General features: G+C 39.5%; 1 protein-coding gene across 8 annotated transcripts in view; it reads left to right on the forward strand.

The window, feature by feature from the left end:
- The first annotated feature begins 31 nt into the window (after positions 1–31).
- ABTB2 (ankyrin repeat and BTB domain containing 2) overlaps positions 32–22195 on the forward strand; it is a 155381-nt gene continuing 133217 nt past the window's right edge. The window contains exons 1-5 of one of the 8 annotated variants that reach the window (XM_075427501.1): positions 32–498; positions 4289–4373; positions 4880–5011; positions 6993–7170; positions 12958–13079. In XM_075427501.1, coding sequence (XP_075283616.1) covers positions 13076–13079 — 4 coding nt within the window. In that variant the 5' untranslated portion in view covers positions 32–498; positions 4289–4373; positions 4880–5011; positions 6993–7170; positions 12958–13075. The other 7 variants (XM_075427507.1, XM_075427503.1, XM_075427504.1 and 4 more) reach the window with 7 other exon arrangements.

Here is a 22195-nt window from a genome sequence, read left to right on the forward strand (position 1 = left end):
CCCCGCAGCACCAGCAGCTAGCGGGAGCTACTGCACCGACGGCTTCTATCCCCGCGCTGCGCCCACCCCCCGCTACGTCTTCGACCAATAGCGCTGCGTCCACCGAGCAGCGAGAGCTGTGAATGGGTGAGAGGAACGTCAATCAGGCCTCCTGAGGGGGGTGCCCGCGGCAGCCCGCCGCCTCAGCCTGAGGGGGATGGCGGCGGGCGAGCGCGGGGTTGAGGTGCTCTCGTGTTACTCGGGCTTGTGTGTGTAATTAGCTGTGTGAGTAAATTATTGGTGTGCGTTTTCGGTTTTTGAGACGTCGGAACTTTCTAAGGTTGCTGATCGGGGGGAGGTAATTCAGTGGCGTAGGAAATCATACAATGACGGCGCTGTGGAAGCTGCGGTCAGCTTCGGGAGTTTCAGAGGCAAAAACTATTTTAAACTGAAAAACCAAAGCAACCAAGTGTGTCGTTAAACGTCCGTTCTTGTATCTGCACCTCAAATGAGGCACAGGTAATAGATTAATATTGATCATAATTCGTATGTGCCCGATTGTAAACAGTATTTCTTTAAAGGCCCGAATTTGTAACCTTAAAATCCCACTTCTGAAATAATAAGGAAGCTGCTTGGGTTACATACTTACAAATGATGAGGTAAATACAGTTCTCCCGTTAGGCGACTGTAGTTCTGCTCCTGAAAGAGCTGCGTTCGTGTGCTGAGTTCTCTGCGCTACAGCCCCCAGGTCCGTCCCTTGCACTGTAACCTTCATAACACCGGGGGAGGTCCCCTGGCTTACAGGTGGTAAAAGGGGTTAACGGGCAGTTATTTTTCCTATTTCTGGGGCAAAACCTCTCAGCAACATGGATAATCTAGCTTAAACTATTAAGCTGCATGACACTGGGCACTTCAAAGGTAGGTGAAGATCTCTATCTACAAGTTCTTCTGTGGCGTTGTGCTTCATGGCGCATACATATGGGGTTCCTGGACCCAGACAGGCGGATAAGACGACCTACAGACACTAGAAAACTAAAATATATATATCTTTCCCCATATTAGCTCTTCCCTAATGACAATGATTGGGGGTAATCATAGCAGATAGGAAACTTGTCTAAACAAACCAAAATTACCCAAATGTGGTTGCAGAAGTAGTGGTTTATAGAAGCGACTGAGTCAGCAAGTTTTGTGTGTGTGGTGGTTTGGTTTCACCCTCTGATTGTTGATACAAATCTCAGTACACGTATTACAACAGTGAAGCAGAGTGGCTCTGTTTACCCATAGCCCGTCAGAAAGAAATGAAGTGGGAAAAATGCTTATCTGCAAGTTTATGGCTACATTTTTTTCTCTTAACAGACACAAAGCGTAGTCTATCTTGTTATTTCAGTCAGATGATTGCTTTATCTAGTATGTGTTATTATGCACATAGCCTTAGCATTAGAAGGCTAAGACTCCCAAATTCAGGTCTGTACTACACAGGGAATATCACTGATGGTACTCCTTTTCCTCAGTGGTAAGATCAGCAAACTCCCTTTTCTCTGCTTCAGACCTATTTGGGACATTTTTTTTCATGTCTCAAGGTCTCATAATTTTTTTTTTCTCAACATGATAACCAGCATCAGAAAGAAGAGCAAGAAAGATCAATCACCTATGTTTCTAATATTCTTATACTAAATATGCATTATCAGACTTCATCTACTACTACATCCTCTGTGCAACCACTGATCACTTCCATGTACCGGGCTTCCAGTGCACTCAGAAGACCCTTGGTAAAGCTAAGCAGGGGTAGATCCACAAAGATCTAAGCAGCAAGAAACCCCCTCTGTAGTATCAGCCAGATAAAAAAGTATCCAAGCTTCACAACAAGGTCTTAACCCACAGAAAATTTCTTTTCAGGATGCTAGCTCCCATTCTGCAAAATAAGTTTGTAGGCCATACCATCAGCTGTTTCTGAGAACATGTAATGATTTTTTTCAGGTGCTCATTTGGACTTACATGGTGTTCTTCCATATGGCTTTTATATTTTAAGAGGACTGTTTTATAAAAAAATGGCCTTTTCATAAGATAAGACTGATTGACAGGTCCTATGGACTTAATATTAGGAGTGCATACACACTTTTTTTTTTTAAATCAAGTAATTTATATTTCACTTTACTTACCCAGCAAAATGAGGGAAACACAGACATTTTCCTGAACAGTTGTTGTTTGCTTCTCCTTTAAAGTGTAACACTTCCTGTCAGCAAATGTGTGTAGATAGGCTTGTTTGTCACAAATCTGTTCCAAAATAAGAGTAGCTTACAAAAGCTTCTTCTCCTTCATTTCCCATAAAATCTTACAGCTGTAAAACTAGAGGAAAAGATATATGTGTATTTACGTACATGTATGTGTGCAGAAAGAAACAAGAGGAGATTAAATATTGACTAAGAAAACTTGCAAAAAAAATTCCAAGAGGGAGCAAGTGGCAACGTCAATGGCATGTGTTTTTCAAACGTGTCTGCACTTTAGCTTTACTGCTTGCACTTTAGCAACTGCATTTGATAAGAAAAGTCGTATACAAAGCTTATTTACATGTGAAACAAATATGAAGATTTTCTCTTATCTCAACTTCATCTTTTATCTTTTCAGTGAAGAAAGCAGTGAATATTGGTTTAAATTCCACAGGTACTTTGCTGTGGGTATCTTTATTTCCTTTTTTCCCCCCCCTTCTATTTTGTTATTTGATTCCTGCGGCATCTTATTTGCCTGCATAAGCCTCCTGTTATATATGCATTAAGTAAACAAACTTCAGACAACTCCAAATTAATCATCTTTATTTACCTGGGGAGACTGGTTCTATGTTGCTGCGTGTCTTTCTGAGGCATAATCCAAACCATACTTCACCCTTAATTAAGATTTTGTGAGATTAAAAGTCATAATACTTAGCAGTTATATTTTGTTTTCTGTATTTAAAATTATATTAAACACAAACTACAAGGTCAATTTCACTCACACGCACACACACAGTCGTGCTGTGTATAAAGTTTGCGTATAGTTCATTCATTTACATCCAAGGGAATGATCTAGAATTAGTCGAGTAGGTGGTCAAGTGTCTCTTGCTTTGCTAATTAAGTTACATGGGCACCTACAGCTTTCATGCTACATATATCAGCCATCTCGGCTGGCTGACTTGGTACCTACCTCCTGCTTGTAATTAAATCAGTTTCATAAATGTTCCCATGTTCTCTGCAACATCTGTGGAGTAGCTATACTCAGAGTACCTCTGCTCCATAGCCAAAGCATTTAACTTCAGCACAGAGTGTGGAGGCCACAATGACTTTTGTCCTAAAAGATCAGAAAAGAGAAACACAAGACAGAGAGTGCTCATTTTTAATTAAACTTATTATTGGTGAGAACGCTTATCACAGGATCGGGAGACTTAATTTTTTCCCCCTTCTACTAGAGGTGTTCAAACTTATATCTTCCAGAGTATCCAAATTATGTATCTAGAGATGAGGCATGGGTACATTTCCTAACCATGCCACAAAGAATAAGGTCAGAAAGGAAAAAATAGACTCTGTTTTAGGCTCACATAATAACAATATAATTGATATTACTGAATGTATTTTCAGTCATGAAACACATTCATCTACTCCACATACTCCAACTATGAAGTAATATACTGAAACTATTCTCAAGACTTGAAATAATAATTGGCCTTGTTATAAATGTCGAACCTTGGGATAATTACAGTACCTAAGAAACCTCTACAAATTACTTATCCACCTGTCCTTTTGCTATCATCTGATGTAAGCATCAGGGCATAGAAAAAGCACTGAAAGAGGAACATATACTATTACTTAACTGTTCACTTACATGACATAGGATTGAGGAGTAGGTATGGCAAGTACAGTCAGAAGAAAAAGGTTGCTATTATATTTTAGAAGAACAGAGAAATATTAATAGAAATTACAGATTAATGTCGACTGTAATACAGTAGGCGGACCGTATTGTCTGATTCCACAGTGGCAATACACACCCAAAACAATTTTAGATGTCAAACTTGCAATTAGATAGACATGAAGTCCATGCTGTTAAAGGCCAGCCAATATGTGGGTGACAGGTGCTGTTAGACATATTAGTACATGGTGAGAAGAAGAGATGGCATATGAGATAGGTAATAATAAACTGGGCATCTCTGTATAGAGTCTGTATAGACTCTGTAAGTTATGTCTGAAAACATTTTACTGCTTAAGCTACCGTGATAAGAAGTTTATCACTCAGTAACTTGCGTTATGTATAGTCTTTTTAATTTTGTGTTGTTGGTCATCAGGTCTAATGGAAAACACTGTGAAACATAACATTTTCAGAGAGGTGGACTTTAAGGAATGATTGAGAGAAGAATACTAGTGGAGAAGGTAAGCAGGCAGGAGGTAAAAGCTGGCTTTTATGGGAAATAGCACGTGTATATTGGGCTGTCAGTTGACAGAGTGAGATGCTGAGATGCATAGCAGACAGAAAACACGGACTTCTGAGGAAACACTTGTAGAAGAAAATCAGGAAAAGGTGGATAGGAAGCCTCTTGTTTGTGTTTGAAATTTTCCTCCATCCTCTGCTGTAGGTATTAGGACAAGGTCTTGTTTTAAACCACTACAGAAAAAGACTAACTGAACTCAGAGATAGAAAAGTGTGTTAGAATAAGAATAGTTTATAAGTTTCAAACAACATGTTTTTCTTTTCCTCTGCTTCTCTCATTCTACATAGACGATAAAAACTTCAGTGATTCTGGAGCAGACATGTCTTCAAATTTTAATAGTGTATGTGGTTAGCAAAAGTCAATGGATACACCAGTCCTAGAGTAAAATAAATTTTGCAGTATTTTTGCCAAAAAGAGAATTTCATTCATCTATATTACTTTTTATAGACAGTACTCCTGATCATCATCATCAAGAAGTTGTGTTTTATATTTGGTGCTGGAAAGACAGCTGCAATATACTTCTTGAGATAACTGAAAGAAGGACAATAATAGAATAAGCAGTGCAGCACTTTTCAGATGGTAAGGTATTCAAACATGTATTTAGCATTCTGGATATCTCAGTTTTGTATTTTTATTCCTAGAAACTACATTATTAAAACTATATCACATCATAGGAATATAATTTTATTTTGTTAATGCATTTGCTTTTATTTTCTTTCAAGTTAGAGCACCAGTAAGTAAGCTTATGAATGTTTTTCTGCATTTGTTCTCTGTACTATTAGCAGCATTGTCTGAAGCATTTACCTAATAGCAGTTAATAAAGCCTCTATTTTGAAGCATGATTTTGTCCATTAATGCTTCATTCTGCATAAGAAAGGATTGAAAGCTAGACACAACAAATTTTTTTCTGTTGTTGGAATCACGAGCTCTTAAGCTTCTAAATGGGTCATCCATCCAGTATGACTTCGTCATATGTGCTTTAAATTAGTCAAGTGCTTAATTGGCTTGCTGGATGTTTGCATGTATAAATATAGATGCTTGATCCAAGAGATAACTTGATAAAATAGATGTCACTTTATATGTTCTAATTCTGTAGAAAGAAGAGAATCCTAAAAAAACTGGTTTTTCAAACCAACTGAATTTTCAGAAACTTAAAAGGCAATTAAATATGTTGGCTGCTGTCGCGAATGAGTGGTTAGGTTGCTTAAATGATCACTCAAAGGTTTTGCAGTAAAAGATTTTACTGAAAATTTAGAAAATGTGATTTTACAGAGTTCGTTGGCAAGGTTTACTCTATTACTTATTATGCAAATGGAATACAAAATCAAAGGAGGTTTTGAGTAGAAAATGATTTATACAGAGCGGAAGAAAAGGGTAAGGGGGTAGGGAGACCCTCTTGTTTAGTCACCAGGTTTGAACTAGACCCCCTTGCTTTCTGAAGTTCTCAGAGAGGAGCCTAGGTGGGGCTGGATCCAGAACCAGCCTTAGACCACAACGGTTTATGACTAAGCAATATGCTTAGCAACAATCCAGGGTGTGTTCACAGTTTAAAGAGAGAAAGAAAATCACAGGAATTTAGCAGCTATTAATCACTGTTTAACTTAGCATTTATTGAGTGATTAAAATGAATTTTCTGTTACAATCACAATAATAGAATATTATGTTTTGAATCGATTCACACACACACACATGCAATCATAATAATTCCCCTCGAGTTCAGTGAAATACTCACTTCAAATCAAATGATTTCTCAACGGGTGAAGGTTGAGTCTCAAAGACATCAGCCCAAACAGTTTGTGAAATACTCTGAGAGGCATCCCTCTCAGAGGGAGTTACCCGGCGCAGCCTGCTGCGGACCAGAAGAGCTCAAAGGGCCTTCCTTGGTACCACTGTTTATAGGGTCTCAAGATGCTTGACTTTAGACATCAGTAGGAGGGGGGCTGAGGCACCATTGCTGCCCAGCAGGACTGGAAAATCAAGCTGGTATTTCACTGCCAGTAAAAATTAGATATATGCTTTTGAAAATTATGTCTGTAGCTAAATGCATCAGTATGGCTCCAGACTGATATACTGAGATTATTCATACAATTCATTAATATACCAATAAAATGAACTAAACTGAAGCTGCTACTTGGATGTATGAACAGAATTTGTTTGCCCATTGTATATGTTCTATGATCTGTAAGCAGAAGAAAGAACAGTTTGATGCTGGGCTGAAAAATATCAGTGTAATATTTTTGATTAAAATGTAGAATGCTATGCTGCAAGCAGGAAGGTGTACCTGATATATGCTTTGTTAGAGGTCTACAGAATGTAAAGTGAACAAAAGAGATTGCATATATGCCTAACAATATCAACACTGTTTTATCATCTGGGCATTCAATTTTGAAAGTAAAACCCTAAATAGTGGCATTTTGAGTGCATGACTGACATTTAGGTTGCTAGGGGAATAACACCAGTAATGATGAAGTTAGGCATGGTTCATACCTCAACTTTCAGTTAGTTTTGGGACAAAAACAATGTTAAAATTTGTCTTCTGATCACACATTGTTCTTTACAGCTGTGATTTCTGAATTTTCCTGTGAATGTAGTATCACAGTTATGACTGGAAGAGACAATAACATGATCATGGGAGAAAAAAATGAACAAACTAGCCAGTGGAATGGCAACAAACAGATGGATTTGCTGTAACCGAGGCAAATGTGGACGCTGGGAAACAAGGCAGAACAAAGAAGCAGGTATGTTGCGTTTGTAAAGTATGGAAAGAGAAAATGTCACTATCTTTGAAATCAAGAGGCAAGTAGCTAGAAATTCTGCATACGTGATCAAGTCACTAAGCCAAAACTGTGAAACCTGAGAGATTTAAGTTAGGCATCAAAGTAACGTTTAGGTATCTAAAGAAAGGCTGGATTAATCCTTTTTTATTTAAGTTGTGAAAGATGTGATGCTCTGCAAGGAGAGATACATCGAAGACTATGACAATGCATGTGACAATCGTAACAGGTACACATGGTACTTGTGTGCTAGAGTAGCAGTAAGCATTTTACGTACATAATAATCTAGTGTGCTGACTTGATGGGTCAGTTTGCCATGGAATCACCTGGAGGTAGTTGTTGCAAATTCCCAGTGCAGAGATTGCCTTTCACATTAAGGTAATAATGTTTTCTAAGTAAGTTTAACATGTTTATAATCCACATGTAGTTTAATATGTTTTCTTTTTCACTTTTTTTTTGTCCTGAAAATACAAATATACTTTAAAATATTTAATGGAAGTTGGCTTGTCACTGATTCACTTTCATTGTCCTTAAACTAGATGATTAATAGATGCTGAACATAACTCAAATTTTTTAAGATATTTTCAATGATTGTGAAATAAATGCAGCTTTTAATATCTGCTTTGTTATAGAAGAATAATTGTGGATGTCTCTTTAGTTGCCCTGTTTAAGAGGAATAACAGCAATAAACATGAGACTTGAGGTTTCTCCCTTGAGATGGTCACAAATAAAACCAAGGGAATAATTAATCCTGGGGTATTAGCACACTAATTAGTATTGTTTGAATGGATAGGGGTTGTAGGTTCTCAGTACCTTTTTTTTTTAAAAAACAGAAAATCTGTTTTTAATTTAGTGTGAATATTTTAGCCTATTTTACCTGTCATTCTCAGTATATTTTACATCATAATAGGAGGCATCGAAGGATGGGATACTGGCAAAAAGTCTGAATACCATCTGCTTACATATCTTAATTTTGACAATAAGAAAGACTACCAAAAAATGCCAAGGTCTTAAGAGACTCAAAGAAGCAAGGGACACAATCAGAATGAAACACAGCACTGTTAGTAGCATATTCAATAAATATAAAATAGCTCTTTTAGCCTGTAAGAATTGGTTCACCACAGTGCCTGCCATATGGCCAGCAGCTTGCTGATGCCCTTTGCCCCAGCTGTCTTGTGTAATGGCAGCATTTGAGTTGTTGTTCCAGTCATTCTGATAAAAGCAGTTTTTCTCACTGACTAGTTATATGCCATTATAGGTTGCAAAGATGGCCAGTATTTTGTTTAACTTACACAATTGCCAGCGGCTACTTCTGACTTCTGCTGAAGTAGAATAAAAGGCCTGGACAAACCCTTGACTGTTTAGGCTGTAGGTAGATGCATCGAAAATAAACAGCAGATTTTTTTCTGTGTATTTAGGTGTAGCTATTCTTAAAACCAAAGTTCTCTTCTGTACATTAGACCTCATTTTTCTAAGGTTTTCTGTTCAGAGAAAACACATTGCCTCAAATAAGTAAGTTGAAATTATGGAAGCATCTAATATACTAAAAAAAGCAAAAGAATTCCGTAACTACAGTAGTCATTACAGCATTTAGTTAGACACTGGGATCGGTTTTAGATATCCTAAAAATTCTGTGTTGTTTATGTGTACAGAGAGCTATGTTTTTAAAATGTGCACCTGCTTTATGAAAGTTGCAAGAGGAGGTAATAGTTATTTTGACATAGCAACACAGAAGTTTGTGACAACCAAGAAGTGGTGAAACTTACCTGGAAACTGTAACAAAGTATTACTTGGTTGGTTGGTTGGTTGTTTTTCTGGAGATTGATACTAAGTCACCAGGATAATTATATTGATATGTTTCTTTCTAGCTACTAATTCTCCCCTGCACCCTGCCTGGCCATTTACAAGATATTTACAGGAAGTTTAAAGCTATTTACATTGCTAAGAAACTTATCATATGGGCATAAAAACGAGATATAGATCATAACTTATAAAACAGCAGAATTATACACACACTAATATCTGCTTAATAGAGATCTACAGTGATCTATCAGCATTCCTATCCAGCTTTGTTTATGTGCATTTCCTATTTTTGTTGGGTTAAGAGCGGTGCTTGTTCTGTTTGAACAGCACAGATGGGTCTTGATCCATAAAGTGGACTTCTAAATAATTTTAAGAAGAATACAGAATTTTCACTGCATATGCTGCCTTCATTTTTTTCAATACTTCTAGTCTAAAAATGTTTCATAAATTTTTACAGCTGCAAGAAGGAGTACTACATGATACCAACCATGTAAATTATGCCAAGTTTTGACCACCAACTACGATTCACCCGCAGTGAAAATAGCTATTTTTCAATAGTCCTCTGGTTATCATACTAGTTGGCTGAGCCGGTTAACATTTTTTTCTTTTCATTTGTTGCTACTATACTAGGGGGTTACTTTATTTGTTTTTACAGTGTGACAATACCTCTTCTGTTTGGTATTGTTAGTCATACATTTTCCCGAAATGTGAAAGTAGGTTTCAAGACACAGAAGGTTGAGATATCTTAATTTTCTGCCTGCATGACACATTCCAGAGGCTTTTCACCATCTTCTTCTGTGTTGAAGCTTTTGCTCCTTTACCTGCTTACCAGTCATCGGGATTGTAACCAATATATCCTATTCACAAAATGCTCCTTTGTACATGAAATCTAGCTGCCAAGTATTCTCCTAAGGATTTCAGATAGAGTTTGGTCTATCCCCCTGTATTTTAATGCATTTGAATGAGGAAGTTTTTACTGTGATCCAGTTCTAATGATTCTATGACATCCACCCAGCATTCTTCATTTAATTTAATTATTTTGTCAACCTCTGATACATCTCTGATTCATGATTTTATTGAGCACTGGTGGAGCCCATACTTCATAATCCTGGCACCAGCCTCACTTTTACTGAATCACACAGACTATTCTTGTATTTTTTTCAGGACTACTTACTGAGATGTGTTATGCCTGGAATATTATTGACATTGTGATACTTCCATTACAGATGATGTGTCACAGGTGTGCCTTCCCAATGACGTAGATGGAAAAAGAGGGAGCTGCTAATTATCTCCCCATTGCTTACAGCATATGTTTCACTCTGAGTGGCAATAACAAATTGGCCTGTGTCAGTGGTCTCCTTGCTGGAAAAGTGTTCCTGGGTTATAGGATAACAAGCAGCCCTGTGTCATAACTGGAATTAGGTATATAAGAAGGTGGATGGTGTTATGTTTAGTTTGACTAGGAGATTCTTGAGCTAATAGCCCTAATTAGCATCTCAGCTACCTCTGCATATACTGAACTGGCAATGAGTTTTGAAACCTTATTATGTGATTGCTTCCCTACTGTCTCAAACTTTCATGTTTCAGTGGCCTATTAGTCTTACAAAGCTTTGGTTTCCATTTTATTTTCATTAAAATGCCAGTATTAATGGTCATGTTAGGTGAGTTATATAGCGCTTTTCACATATGCCTTACAAATTTTAGATATAATTTTACTAAATTTTCAGCCAAATTTTGGGCAATCACTCATTTATATACTAAATTATCATTATATGATATGGGCTCTGAGGTATTTAAACAATGTGAAGCATACCCCAAACTGAAAAATGTATCAGATTCTATTCTACGTTTACGTGCAGGCAGGCAAAGTGTTCTAGTGTGTACTGGAAATGGCTAAAATCCCTCGAGTTTATCAGAGAAATCAGAGAAAAGAAAATTATGGGTCACACAGTGAAAAGATAGGAAGTTCTTAGTGAAGAGAGAATTCTGCAAGCGAAGACTGTGTTTTGTTAGGGGTTTCTTCCCCCTTATTCTAACATGTTTGGCATTCTTTTAGTAATTACTTTGTTGCTGGAAGTAGTGATTCATTGTAGCTTTTCCCACAAACCTGTCTGAACTTTTCTCTCCTACCTTCCAGATGGGTACTATGGTGACAGCACTGCAGCAGTCTGTCTGTCTGTCTGTCTTGCTTGCCCTGTGCTGCTATGCTGGCTCGATGTGTTAATGTTGATCCACTATCAAACTGCAACAGCAGATAGCTGGTGGCTAGAAGAGTTTCATGGGATATGGGAAGAATCAAGTTCAAATCATAGATCTAGACAAGACTTAAAATGAGCCATGTGTGCCAGATGAGTACTCTAGCTGCTGGGTCCTCTGTGGTGCTGAGGATTCCCTGGATACATCTGCACTGTCCCATTGCATCGCACTCTCACTCCTTGGTCCAAGCTGTATCCTTCGTTCGCTCCTAAGGTCTCTCTGGATTGAACGTGCTAGGTCCCTTGCTGATGAAGCCCTGGTGTGTCTGAAAGAATAGTTCAAAGACAGTCATAAAGACAGCATGCAGGGCACTGCACAAAGACTGCCTGCCTCTGCGTGACTGTCCTCCAGTGCCATCCTGGAAGGCATCACACTCTCTTATGCTTCATACCCTGCCTTATTCCATGCCAGAGAACACCATACCTAGCCTAAGCAGTATGGTTTTCTGGAGCGTTGCCAAGCAACCTTGTCACTGCTCAGGTTTAACCTAAAAAACAACTCAGTAAATCTGAACACAAAACCATCAAGTGTTTGTGGTGTTTTGGCTTGGGTTCATGAGCAGACTTGGGCAAGCTCTGTTGTACTGGGAGATGGCCTAGACTGGAGGTGTCACTTCCAGCACCATCAACCTAACGTGCTGTTAGCAGGCCTTAGGGCAGCTTGACACTCCTGAATTCTGTCAATAGTGGTGAGCAGGGCCATTTTAAATTTCAGAAAATGAAAGCAGAATATATGTAAAGGAGCGCATGTGACTGCATTAAACACAATAGAATGCATGCATCTCCTGGCAAAAAGTGGCTCTGACAAGCATCCATACATTCCTGTGCATGTATATGCCTCCTTGGAACCTTTTCTGCACAGATCAGAAAATGTAGTGCTCCATGGGTACAAACCCATTTCCACTCATGCTTCCTATGGAAACATCATCAACAACATGTGGCAATGCAGTTTATATAAATTATGTGACATCATAGTCGTCACACCTCCTCTCCTTTACTATTGATGCTTTCATGTGAGTTTCCTACCCAGCTCCTTTCTGAGGTTCCTTACTGCAGAAGACATCTTCCCATGGGCCTGTCACCCTAGGCCACAAGTGACACCCTAGCAAGGACGGGAGGAAGAATATTTCAGACATTACAGACCACACACTGTAAGACAGGCTAGGCGCTACTGACCTTTTGATGTAGGCAGTCTCAAAACATGGACAGAAACAGGACAACTTGACACAGGCATGCCTTCTCTCATTAACCTTCAGCCCAGGATTTCTGTTTCTGGATGGAATACTGTGTACATGGTGACAAAAGTGCTCACACAGCACAGGGGATGCCTCCTTTGACAGCAGGCGGCCAAGGTAGCTGCACACCCGAGTTAGCCAACAGTAAGCACAGGAGGCTTGGTAGGACACTATGGTAGAAACAGGTCATTGAGAGTAGAAGGTGTAGTGTGTCCCAGCTCCACAGCAGACAGGAATGTACACTGCTAATTGTGTCAAAGGCATGTTCCATTCAAGGTGAGGCACCGAAGTGTCACACAGTTTTTGATTCACTCCTTACTGAGGACAGGTTAGAAAAATACAGCAGCAAAGTTCTGTTACCACATTGCACTTCTCATAATATGCGTCAGCTTGATTCTTATCCTCACTCTGTTTTACTACCCCTGTCTCACTTGCTTTTTCTGTTCATTTCCTTGCAGTTGCATTTTCTTGCCCAGGAACATGTTACAGCACGGAGAAACGCCTAGGTCGGTAGTCATGACACCTTGTTGCAATGGCCCACCTCGTCAGGTACTGCTCTAGGAAAGTGATCTGCAAATGAGTAAGTTTAAAATCTCCTCGTCTGCTCACGCAAAATTGCAGGTTTTGTCTTTGTGAAGCAGAAGTCTGCAACTGTGCACTATGCCATGTCTGCCTTGTCAATATATTGTGAATAGAAAGGGGTGCTCCCTCTTCCAGAGACTTTATCCTAGGGATAAGGAAAGAAAGCGGATATCTATTTCTAGTTCTATAAATAGAAAGTCATTGCCTTCATTACCGTGCAGTTCAGATGTTATGCTGGTCTGTTCTGCAACTGTTCTAAGCAGTTATGTATGCAAGGCATTACGCAGTTGTTGATCACTCTGTGAGGCAAGGTGCCTTGTGGTGATAGTGCTGTCTCGTAGGACCGAGCTGTTTGAAACTGTGCCACAAAACGCAGCGCCTCATCAGTGTTCACATGCACCCCCATTACACAAGGTGTGCTGAACAGCAGTTGTTCACATGGCAATGGCAAGGCTGGTGTTCATCTTTCACCCAAGCATTCTTCATTTTGCAGCGAATTGAATCGCTACGCATTTGATAAGCATCCTGGAGCAGGTTCAGTGGTGGTGTGGCATTTCCATACGGCCAGCCGCAAGAGGGATTCAGTAGGTTACTGTGATACAGTGAAGGTGCCTAATCCTACAAAGTTTGGTATTCCTTGGGAAAATAAAGCTCTAAGGCCTGTATAGACTGTGATGGAGTAGTAGCTCTTGTGAGGGCTGGTAAGAACCTTGTGGAATGAGATCCCGCGTCAGCTAGGAAGCTGTTGCTAGACTGGTGTATGTCAGTACGACAATAAATACTGCAGCTGTTGTCCTAAGGTTCTGAATGAGTCCAGACAAGGTAGAACATGTTTATAAGACTTGAGGTTTTGCCCTTGCATTTCCCCTATCATTTGTCTTTAATTCTTTTGAGCATTGTTTGCCATTGTATACAAACGCTATTCTCAGCATGGACTGATACATCTTGTGGCATCCACTTTATAGCAATGTTAGAGGATAATACTTTATGTGCTTTCTTGACAGTTTCCTTACTACTAAGGATTATCAAAAATACAATATTTAACTATTAATGTCTGTCTGTATGGCTATTCTTTCCATTGACTCTGTGATCATAGTGGTTGTCTCTTGACAATATTATTGTCAATACTGTATTACTGGCTAATGAGAGAGTTTTGAGGACAGGAACATTACTTTGGCACACACGTGTCAGGAAGCATGACACACATCCGTTGCAATCTATATAGGTAATTTGCTCGGTCAAGTGCCTCATGAGACAGGTTAATATTACAGCCAGAGAATGGCTATAGTAATGTGTAATTTTGACATGAAGTTCATCCAAATATGGGAGTACTCTGGCACATGGGACTGTAGCAGGTTTCTGCACATATGTGATATAGAAGTGAAAACATGACATGTGACCCCGTTACCAGGTAACTGAGATTACTGCAAGTGCCTCCAAAGAATTATTTTACATTGGTAGCTAGTCACGTGTAGACTTGTCAAACCTAATGTTATATCTGAGCTAGATATCTAGGTGACTAGGGAAGTTTATCCTGCTGTAACTTTATAGCTGGATGTTATAAATGAATAGCTGTTAAATGCTGAATAACAACATCATTATTTGCAGCTATTTTGGCAATACCTAATGACCTTAGGTGTTTTCTAGTTGTTTCATCCTTGCATAAGAAAGAAAATGCAGACACTGTAAAATCTTCATTAACATTAAGAGCTGAAATGAGAAGAAAAGTGGTGGGACAGTAGGCCTCAGTACACCACTTGCCTGGAATAATGTCATGTGATGAAGCAAATACTGTTCTATCCCTTTCATATGACCTGATTCCAATGGGTATAATATGGTTCCTCCCACCAGCCCTCACTGATAAGACCTTGCTGCTAGTGATTGAGGAAGTCTGATATCCTATGAAGTTATCATCCAGGAATGTAACGAGTTTTTCAGATGGTAGTCTTTCTTATTCTGACAGTTTTCTCCACCCTTTGTCATCACAATTATTTTGTTGTGTTATTCATAGGACAAAAGGATCAAACGTAGATCCATAATTTCTGTAGGTCCATAATCTTCCCAAATAAGTCCTACTTATAACACTTGTTCCGTTGTCTGATGCACTTAAAAGTAAAAAGTATTTTCACCTTTATCACCTCTTGTCTTCATACACTCCACATTTCTGGACAGGAATATTCAATGCTTGTTGAGGATTACATTTCAAATTAGGTGAAATCTCATTATCTATTCCCAAGATTAGTTTGCTTTTCTTACCTCAGAAATGTTTTCAAAACAAACATGGAATAAATGCATTATGCATGAAACAGCTATTTCCTACATCTAACAAGTGTAGGAAGCATCTTCAATTCTACTTTCATTCTTAGAAAGTGATTTAAAGATGTCTTTACCTATATAATGTGTGCTGAATTAAGAGGCAATGAAAAGTAAATTAACTGGAAATATTTAAAGATAAGAGGATTCAGCAGCACTATTAGAAATGCTAGTGAGGAGAGAGATTCCAAAGGCAGGCAGAGGACCCGACTTTGGAGAGTTGTGCCAAATAGGGTTCATCTAGGTGTCCTTCCCAGTGCAAAGAGCAGGATTTGTAGAATCACAGAATTGTGGAGGTTGGAAGGCACCTCTGGAGGGCATCTAGTCTGAGTTTCAGAGCAGGATCAGCAGGTTGTCCAGGACTATGGCCAGTCAAATTTTAATATCTCCAAGGACGGGGACTCCACAACCTCCCTGGGCAACCTGTTCCAGTGTTTTACCACCCTCACAATGAAAAGGTGGGGTTTTTTAATGTTTAAATGGATTTTTTTGTATTTGAGTTCGGGTCTATTTCTTCTTGTTTTTTCACTGGGCACCACTGAGAAGAGCCTAGCTGTCGTCTTTACTCTGGCCCCATCAGGTATTTAACACTAAGTTACTCTCTTACGTTCTCCAGGCTGAACAGCCCCAGGTCTCTCAGCCTCTCATTAAACGACAGAAACTCCAGTCCCTTGATCATCTCTGTGTCCATTTGCTGGACTAGCTTCAGTATGTGTATGTCTGTCTTGTGCTGGAGAGCCCAGACCAGGACTCAGCATTCCAGATGTGTCTCGTCAGTGCTGAGGAGAGGGAAGGATCAGCTCCCTCCACCTGCTGGCAATGCTTTTCCTAATGCAGCCCAGAGTGCTGTTGGCCTGCTTTGCCACAAGTATGTACTGCTAGCTCACATTCAACTTGTCCACGAGGACCCCCAGGTCTGTTTATGCACAGTTGTTTTCTAACTGGTCAGTCCCCAGCACATAGTGACGCATGGGCTTATTCCTCCCTAGACACAGGACTTGCTGCTTACCTTTGTGGAACTTCACAAGATTCCTCTTTGACCATTTCTTCAGCAGGTGAGAACCCTCTGAATGGCAGTGCCTGCTGTATCAATCACTCCTCCCATTGTTTTGTCACCTGCAAAATTACTGGCTGGCCTTCAGCTGAACTTTGTGGTGCTGGTCACAACCTTTTGAGCCCAGCAGCTCAGGCAACTTTCAGTCTATCTCCCTGACCACTTACCTATGCCATAGTTAATCAATTTGCCAATGACGATGATACAGGAGCGAGTGTCAAAAGCTGTGCTGAAGTGGAAATAAACAACACCAACTGCTCTTCTCTCATCCATCATTCTAGTGATTTCATCATAGAATGCTGTCAAGTTAGTCAGGCATCATTTCTCTCTCATAAATCAATGTTGACTGCCCTAAATCACCTTTTTGTCCTTAACATGTTTGCAAATGGTTTCCAGGATTATTTGTTCCGTCACCTTCACAAGGATAAAAGGTGAGGCTGACCAGTTTGTAGCTGGTTGCTTGAATGACTTCTGGAGAAGAACAATACAGCCAAAGCCAGCCACTTAAGCTGTCTATACAGCAGCAGCAGAAAACCACTTTTTTGTTCATCTCAGGAACCTAATGTACATGTGCACGGAGATTTCACTCCAAGTTCTTTATCTCTCTAATTATATCTGCTATAAAAGGCAGCTTTTGAAAGTAGAGAGGATATTTTCTTAATGGATTCTCAGTGTTCCTAATGCTTTTCCTACCTGAAAACGTGTGTCAGAAGCAGGCTGTTGTATAAAATCTTCACCAGTTAAAGTTTTTCAAATTGTCTTGCTTAACAAGTCACTTAGTCAGAATGGACACGACCCCTTATTTCTCCTCAGTAATACTTTTGAGAAGTAGTACCTTATCTGCCTTTACAAATAATGGTAAAGCTAATCTGTGCTGATTTCCTATGCTAAACAACCTTACCTTACTGAAAGAATGAATAGCTATCTTTTTAAAATAATAGTTCTGTTTTGACAGTCAAAGGGTTTCAATCAGGCAAGTTCCATAAGGACAGGTAATATCATTTGTTAGACTAACTGGTACAGCAGAAAAAACTAGACAGAGTTTGTTAGGCAGGAGCATTTTTGTGGAATTGTTAATAGCAAAAAGTAGTTTTAGTCCATGCTAAATCAGAGGTAAAACTGAGACAGGGAGAAGGTATGATTGCCATTTATTACCACAAGCCTGAAGATTTCTTCAGTGTATACTCTGTAGAAGATTTCAGTGAGTTCTAAGTACCTGAGAGGTTTACACAAGGGATACTATTATTTCTGAGGATTTTGAAGAGCAAAGGCATGGCCTGAAATCCTGCATTCATGAGATTTATGTTCTCTTTTTCAGTTTTAATGAATACTATCAAGTAAATTTACCTAGGAATTATCAATTAACACTTTCTGAAATGTAAGTGTTGTAACCTTTGAAAAGGCCATTCTGCACAAAATGAATGGGAGAAGCAGCTGACTTCTGGCATACTGGGGAACAAAGTCTCTTCAGCTGGAGAATACAGCTGGCACCTCCATTATTACTTGGTAGTTGGTGAGGTCAGCATTCGGTAACTTGCTGAACTGGACCCTCAGCTCCAGTGAGACATAAATTGAGGGCCTTTGCTCGATGGGGACTTTGCTGTACTGTAGAAAACACACCACATGTGGCCTTTCAGTATGTGAAGGGGTCTTATAAGAAAGATGGGGACAAACTTTTTAGCAGGGCCTGTTGCGATAGGACAAGGAGGGGCAGATTTAGACTAAATACAAGAAAGAAATTTTTTACAATGAGGGTGGCGAAGCACTGGCCCAGGCTGCCCAGAGAGGTGGTTGATGCCCCATCCCTGGAAACATTCAAGGTCAGGTTGGACGGGGTTCTGAGCCACAAGATCTGGATGAAGTTGTCCCTGCTCATTGCAGGGGGGTTGGACTAAGGTCCCTTCCAACCCAAGCTATTCTGTGATTATCTTTTCATAGTGCCGCTTTGTGAATATGCAAAATATATTCTCTTAACTACAGTAAACATTTTTTTTTTTGTATTTGATTTCAATCTGATATGTGATTCACCTGCTCTGGTCATGCTTTACCTCTACTTTTCCCCCACACCTGGTGTATGGGCTCAGACTGATTTTCAGGTATTGAGCAGCAACGGTTAACAGAGCTACAGTTTCTTGAAAAAGGTCTGAATGTTGCAGATAAAATGCAGTTAAATTAAGTAGCTACATAAGGAAAATGCCATTTTTTTACGGTGGGCAAACAGAATTAGCACTTGCTCGAAACAGAGACAGCAGCTTGAGAAGGAAATTTCGAGCAATAACTGTGGAAGCAATTCACATCCCGTGGAGAAGCCTGGCTAGCTGCTAAGCCTTCGGGCTAGGTAACACCCCCACCCACAGCTGCAGGAAATAAGGCTTGGAAATGGCTCCTCTGCCAGGTGCTCTGCAGGTACTGCTTCAGGCTTTTGGTTGCACCATTCCAACCGCTTTTTGGAGTGCTCTGCTGAGGATAGTTGTGGGTTTGGATGGGTTTTTTAAATTTTTTTTTTTTATTCTTTTCTCTGGTGGAAAAGCTTGAGTCTTCTTTACTTCAAGTGAGTAAAATAATCTCATATGGGACCTAGTGGTAAGGGATGTTTACACTGCTCAGTAGCGTATGTGAATGTTGTTTTCTAGGAATACACTAAACTGTGGTTTGAACAAGTAACAGCTTAATTTAGCTATTGGTTGTTTTAAAAAGTGTTGACTAGGAGTCTTTGGTACAGATTAAGTTTATGGGGGCTTTACATTTGCGTTGTTATGTTTCCTTAACAAGCTAAAACAAGTGATTATTTTTATATGGGTTTGATGCTCTTTGCCTAGTTGCTATTTGCGTATCAGAGAGTGCTGGTCGTTTTTAATTCGATTAATTCTGATATAGCTTAAAATTAGAGTTTTAAAACTGTGTCAAAATCTGTAGTGTATCAGAGCTAGAATAATGCTTGTATCTGAGTTCTTTACATGAAGAAGATGGGTGTTTAAGAGTGTCATGTTTTTATTATGAGACTTCCTTTGTTTGTTTTGCCTATGTTCCTGAAAGGCTTCTGATCCCTTCTACTTTCTTAACACTTTAATTTTAGAGAGAAATGATTATGAGAAAATATGTTTAGAGAAAGTTGGCTTTTATTGCATGAAAATAATTCGGGATCTTTAATGGCTCCAGTTGAAACAAATGACAAAAAGAGCCCAGTACTTGTTGTGCCTTACAAATGAAGGAATGTTAAGTTGTTCTTATCAGTGTTTCGATGTATGAGTTGTAATCTTGACTGTTGGGGTTGGCGATTTTGTGTTAGCCCACTGTAGTAGTTGCTTTCTGGAAATATACCTTAGTTTTCATAACATAGTCTGTAGTTTGGTAACAAATACGTGTGCCTGGCCTGAAAGTGAACGATTTTCTTCTTTTTCAAAGAATGAAAATAACTTGAGTATTTTCTGCCATGCTTTATCTTTCTTCTGGCTGTTCTTGGAAATCTGTTACAGATTTGGCTGTTTCTAGTTGTCTAATACAGATAGTGGATTAACTTTGAAGAGCACGGTGCATGTGATAAACTTGTTCTGCCATGGATAAGTAGTGCATGGGAAATAGAGAAGTGCTAGTACAGAACTCTCATTTGTCTGGTCCTCTTCCTCCTACCAGTTTTGTTTTTTTTTTTTTATGTTGGATATCTTGGAGCTTGAGGATTAAATCTTCAGTAAGGAATATCCTTTCCATACCTGGGGCCTTCTGTTCCACGGTTGGTTTGCCTTTGGCAAAGGCTGGTGATACGTTTGCAGTGGAGGGAGTGAAGGATTTATCGGGCAAAGTGTTATTGTATAGGCAAATACTACATGTGAAATGCTAAAAACGGTACTTAGTGTAGCTCCTAATGAGAAGGAAACAACACATGAGGGAAGTAAGAAAGCAGATGCTGCTGTTAATCCAAATGATTTTTCTATTGTTGAATTACTGGAAATGGTAGGAATAACAAACTGTGTGGGAGTATTGGAGAAGAGTGTGATAAAGGGAAAGAATAGAAATGATTTGTAGAAATACAGTACTTGTACACCTGCATTTTTCCCAAATAATGTCAGGTTCCCATCGCCAACTATGTAGTGATTCTCAGTGGCAATTTATGCTTGCTTTTAGGAGTGAAATGAATCCTAAGAGGCAGACGGAACAGGATGAGTTTTAGAGAAAGCTTTTGTGAAGGGGCATCACAAAGCAAAGCACAAAGGTTTTTTAGTGAGAAAGAGGTGGTAGAGGTTGATCTTACTGTGTGCTCTTTCCATTCGTATGGAGTTCCTTGTGAAGACACAAGTCTGTGTGGGGGAAGGGTGTTTCTGTGTATGATCTTAGAGATACGGACGAGGAACTAACACGTATCCTGTTTTGAGGAGGCAGTGGAGAGATGTAGGAGCAGGAGCGATGGACACCACACAGTAACCAACCAAAAGTTATAGCAAAGTCTACAGTAGTCCATGGTACCTAATATACAGGATTAAGTACAGACATAAGAGTGGAAAGATAATATTTTTAAAAAGAAGTGTATTGATTGAATGCCCTGAATGCATGAGACTTAAAACTGTGTACTTTGAATCAGTAGCACCTTGTCTTATTTCAGGTACCTGTTTACTATGTACACTTGTCAGCTGTGTTGTCTTTGCTGGGCTTGAAATTCTGAAATATAGTGCTTCAGCCTGAAAAATATGACAAAATAGCAGAGTTAGATTTGATCTGAGCAAGGTATTGGAATCGTGTAGTAAAAATGCATATTTCGGAACTGACAGGGGAGTACAAATGAAGTGCTGAGGTGTTACAATTTTCAAATAAATTGGAATGACTTTGAGAGAATTATGTCTGGTTTTATGAGACAACTTATGCTTCCTGTGCATGCTTTCATGGGGAGAAGCTATGAAAAAGCAAAGGGCTGAATTATAGCTGCGCTTAGATCTAAGAAAGACAAGAGAAGATATAATGTTAAAAAGCAGCAGTTTTGAGGGTCAGCTGGTGGGAAGGTGGTACGCCCTGTTGTGTGCTTTGTCTTTTGGTATAAACAGAAGCTGCTTGCTCCTGTGAGCAGAAGTGCCAAAGTAAAAGATCTGATTTTTGAAGTATTTCATTCATATCTAATAGTTGTTTTAATATATTTTTCATTGACATTAAGCAACGTGTATACTGCAGTACAAAAATACAAACCGGGATCCTGTAAGGCGTTATGCTTTTGAAGTAGGAAATCTCTCGTATCCCAGATAGAAGGAAAAATCTGTGGAACAGCGAATTGCCAGCCACGCAGACCGGTGGTCGATAGCAACATCCTCTCGAAGCGTTCGTTAGCTACAGCCTTCGCAGGAAAGCTCGGTGCTCAGGGTGGGATCGTCTGCAAATTCAACCCTGCTGCTTCCTCTGCTGCAAGGAGTCGCTAAGGGAAAGTATCACGCACTGAGAAATGATGCTGCCTCATGGGTGTGACTGTAAATATTTACCTTTGGAGTTTCAAATGCACCTTTCTAGGCACTTTTATAACAAAAAAAAGAAGTCAAAGCCTTTGGCGTGTTCGTTGTTGCCTTGTGAAGAGGGTGGCAGCCCACTGGTACAAATTTAGGCTACTTTGAAGAGAAGCCTCTTGGCCTCATGCAACCAAAAGATAACAGGACACGATGCTTGGTATTTTTTGATTAGAATCTATTTAGTTTGAAGGATGAAGAAAAATACATGTGCTCTGCAAGAGCATAGGAAGTACCGACCAGGCTGTGCCAAGCCGTTGAATGTGG

The sequence above is a fragment of the Opisthocomus hoazin genome, chromosome 7 (assembly GCF_030867145.1).
Source record: "Opisthocomus hoazin isolate bOpiHoa1 chromosome 7, bOpiHoa1.hap1, whole genome shotgun sequence".
Taxonomy (NCBI): Eukaryota; Metazoa; Chordata; class Aves; order Opisthocomiformes; family Opisthocomidae; genus Opisthocomus; species Opisthocomus hoazin.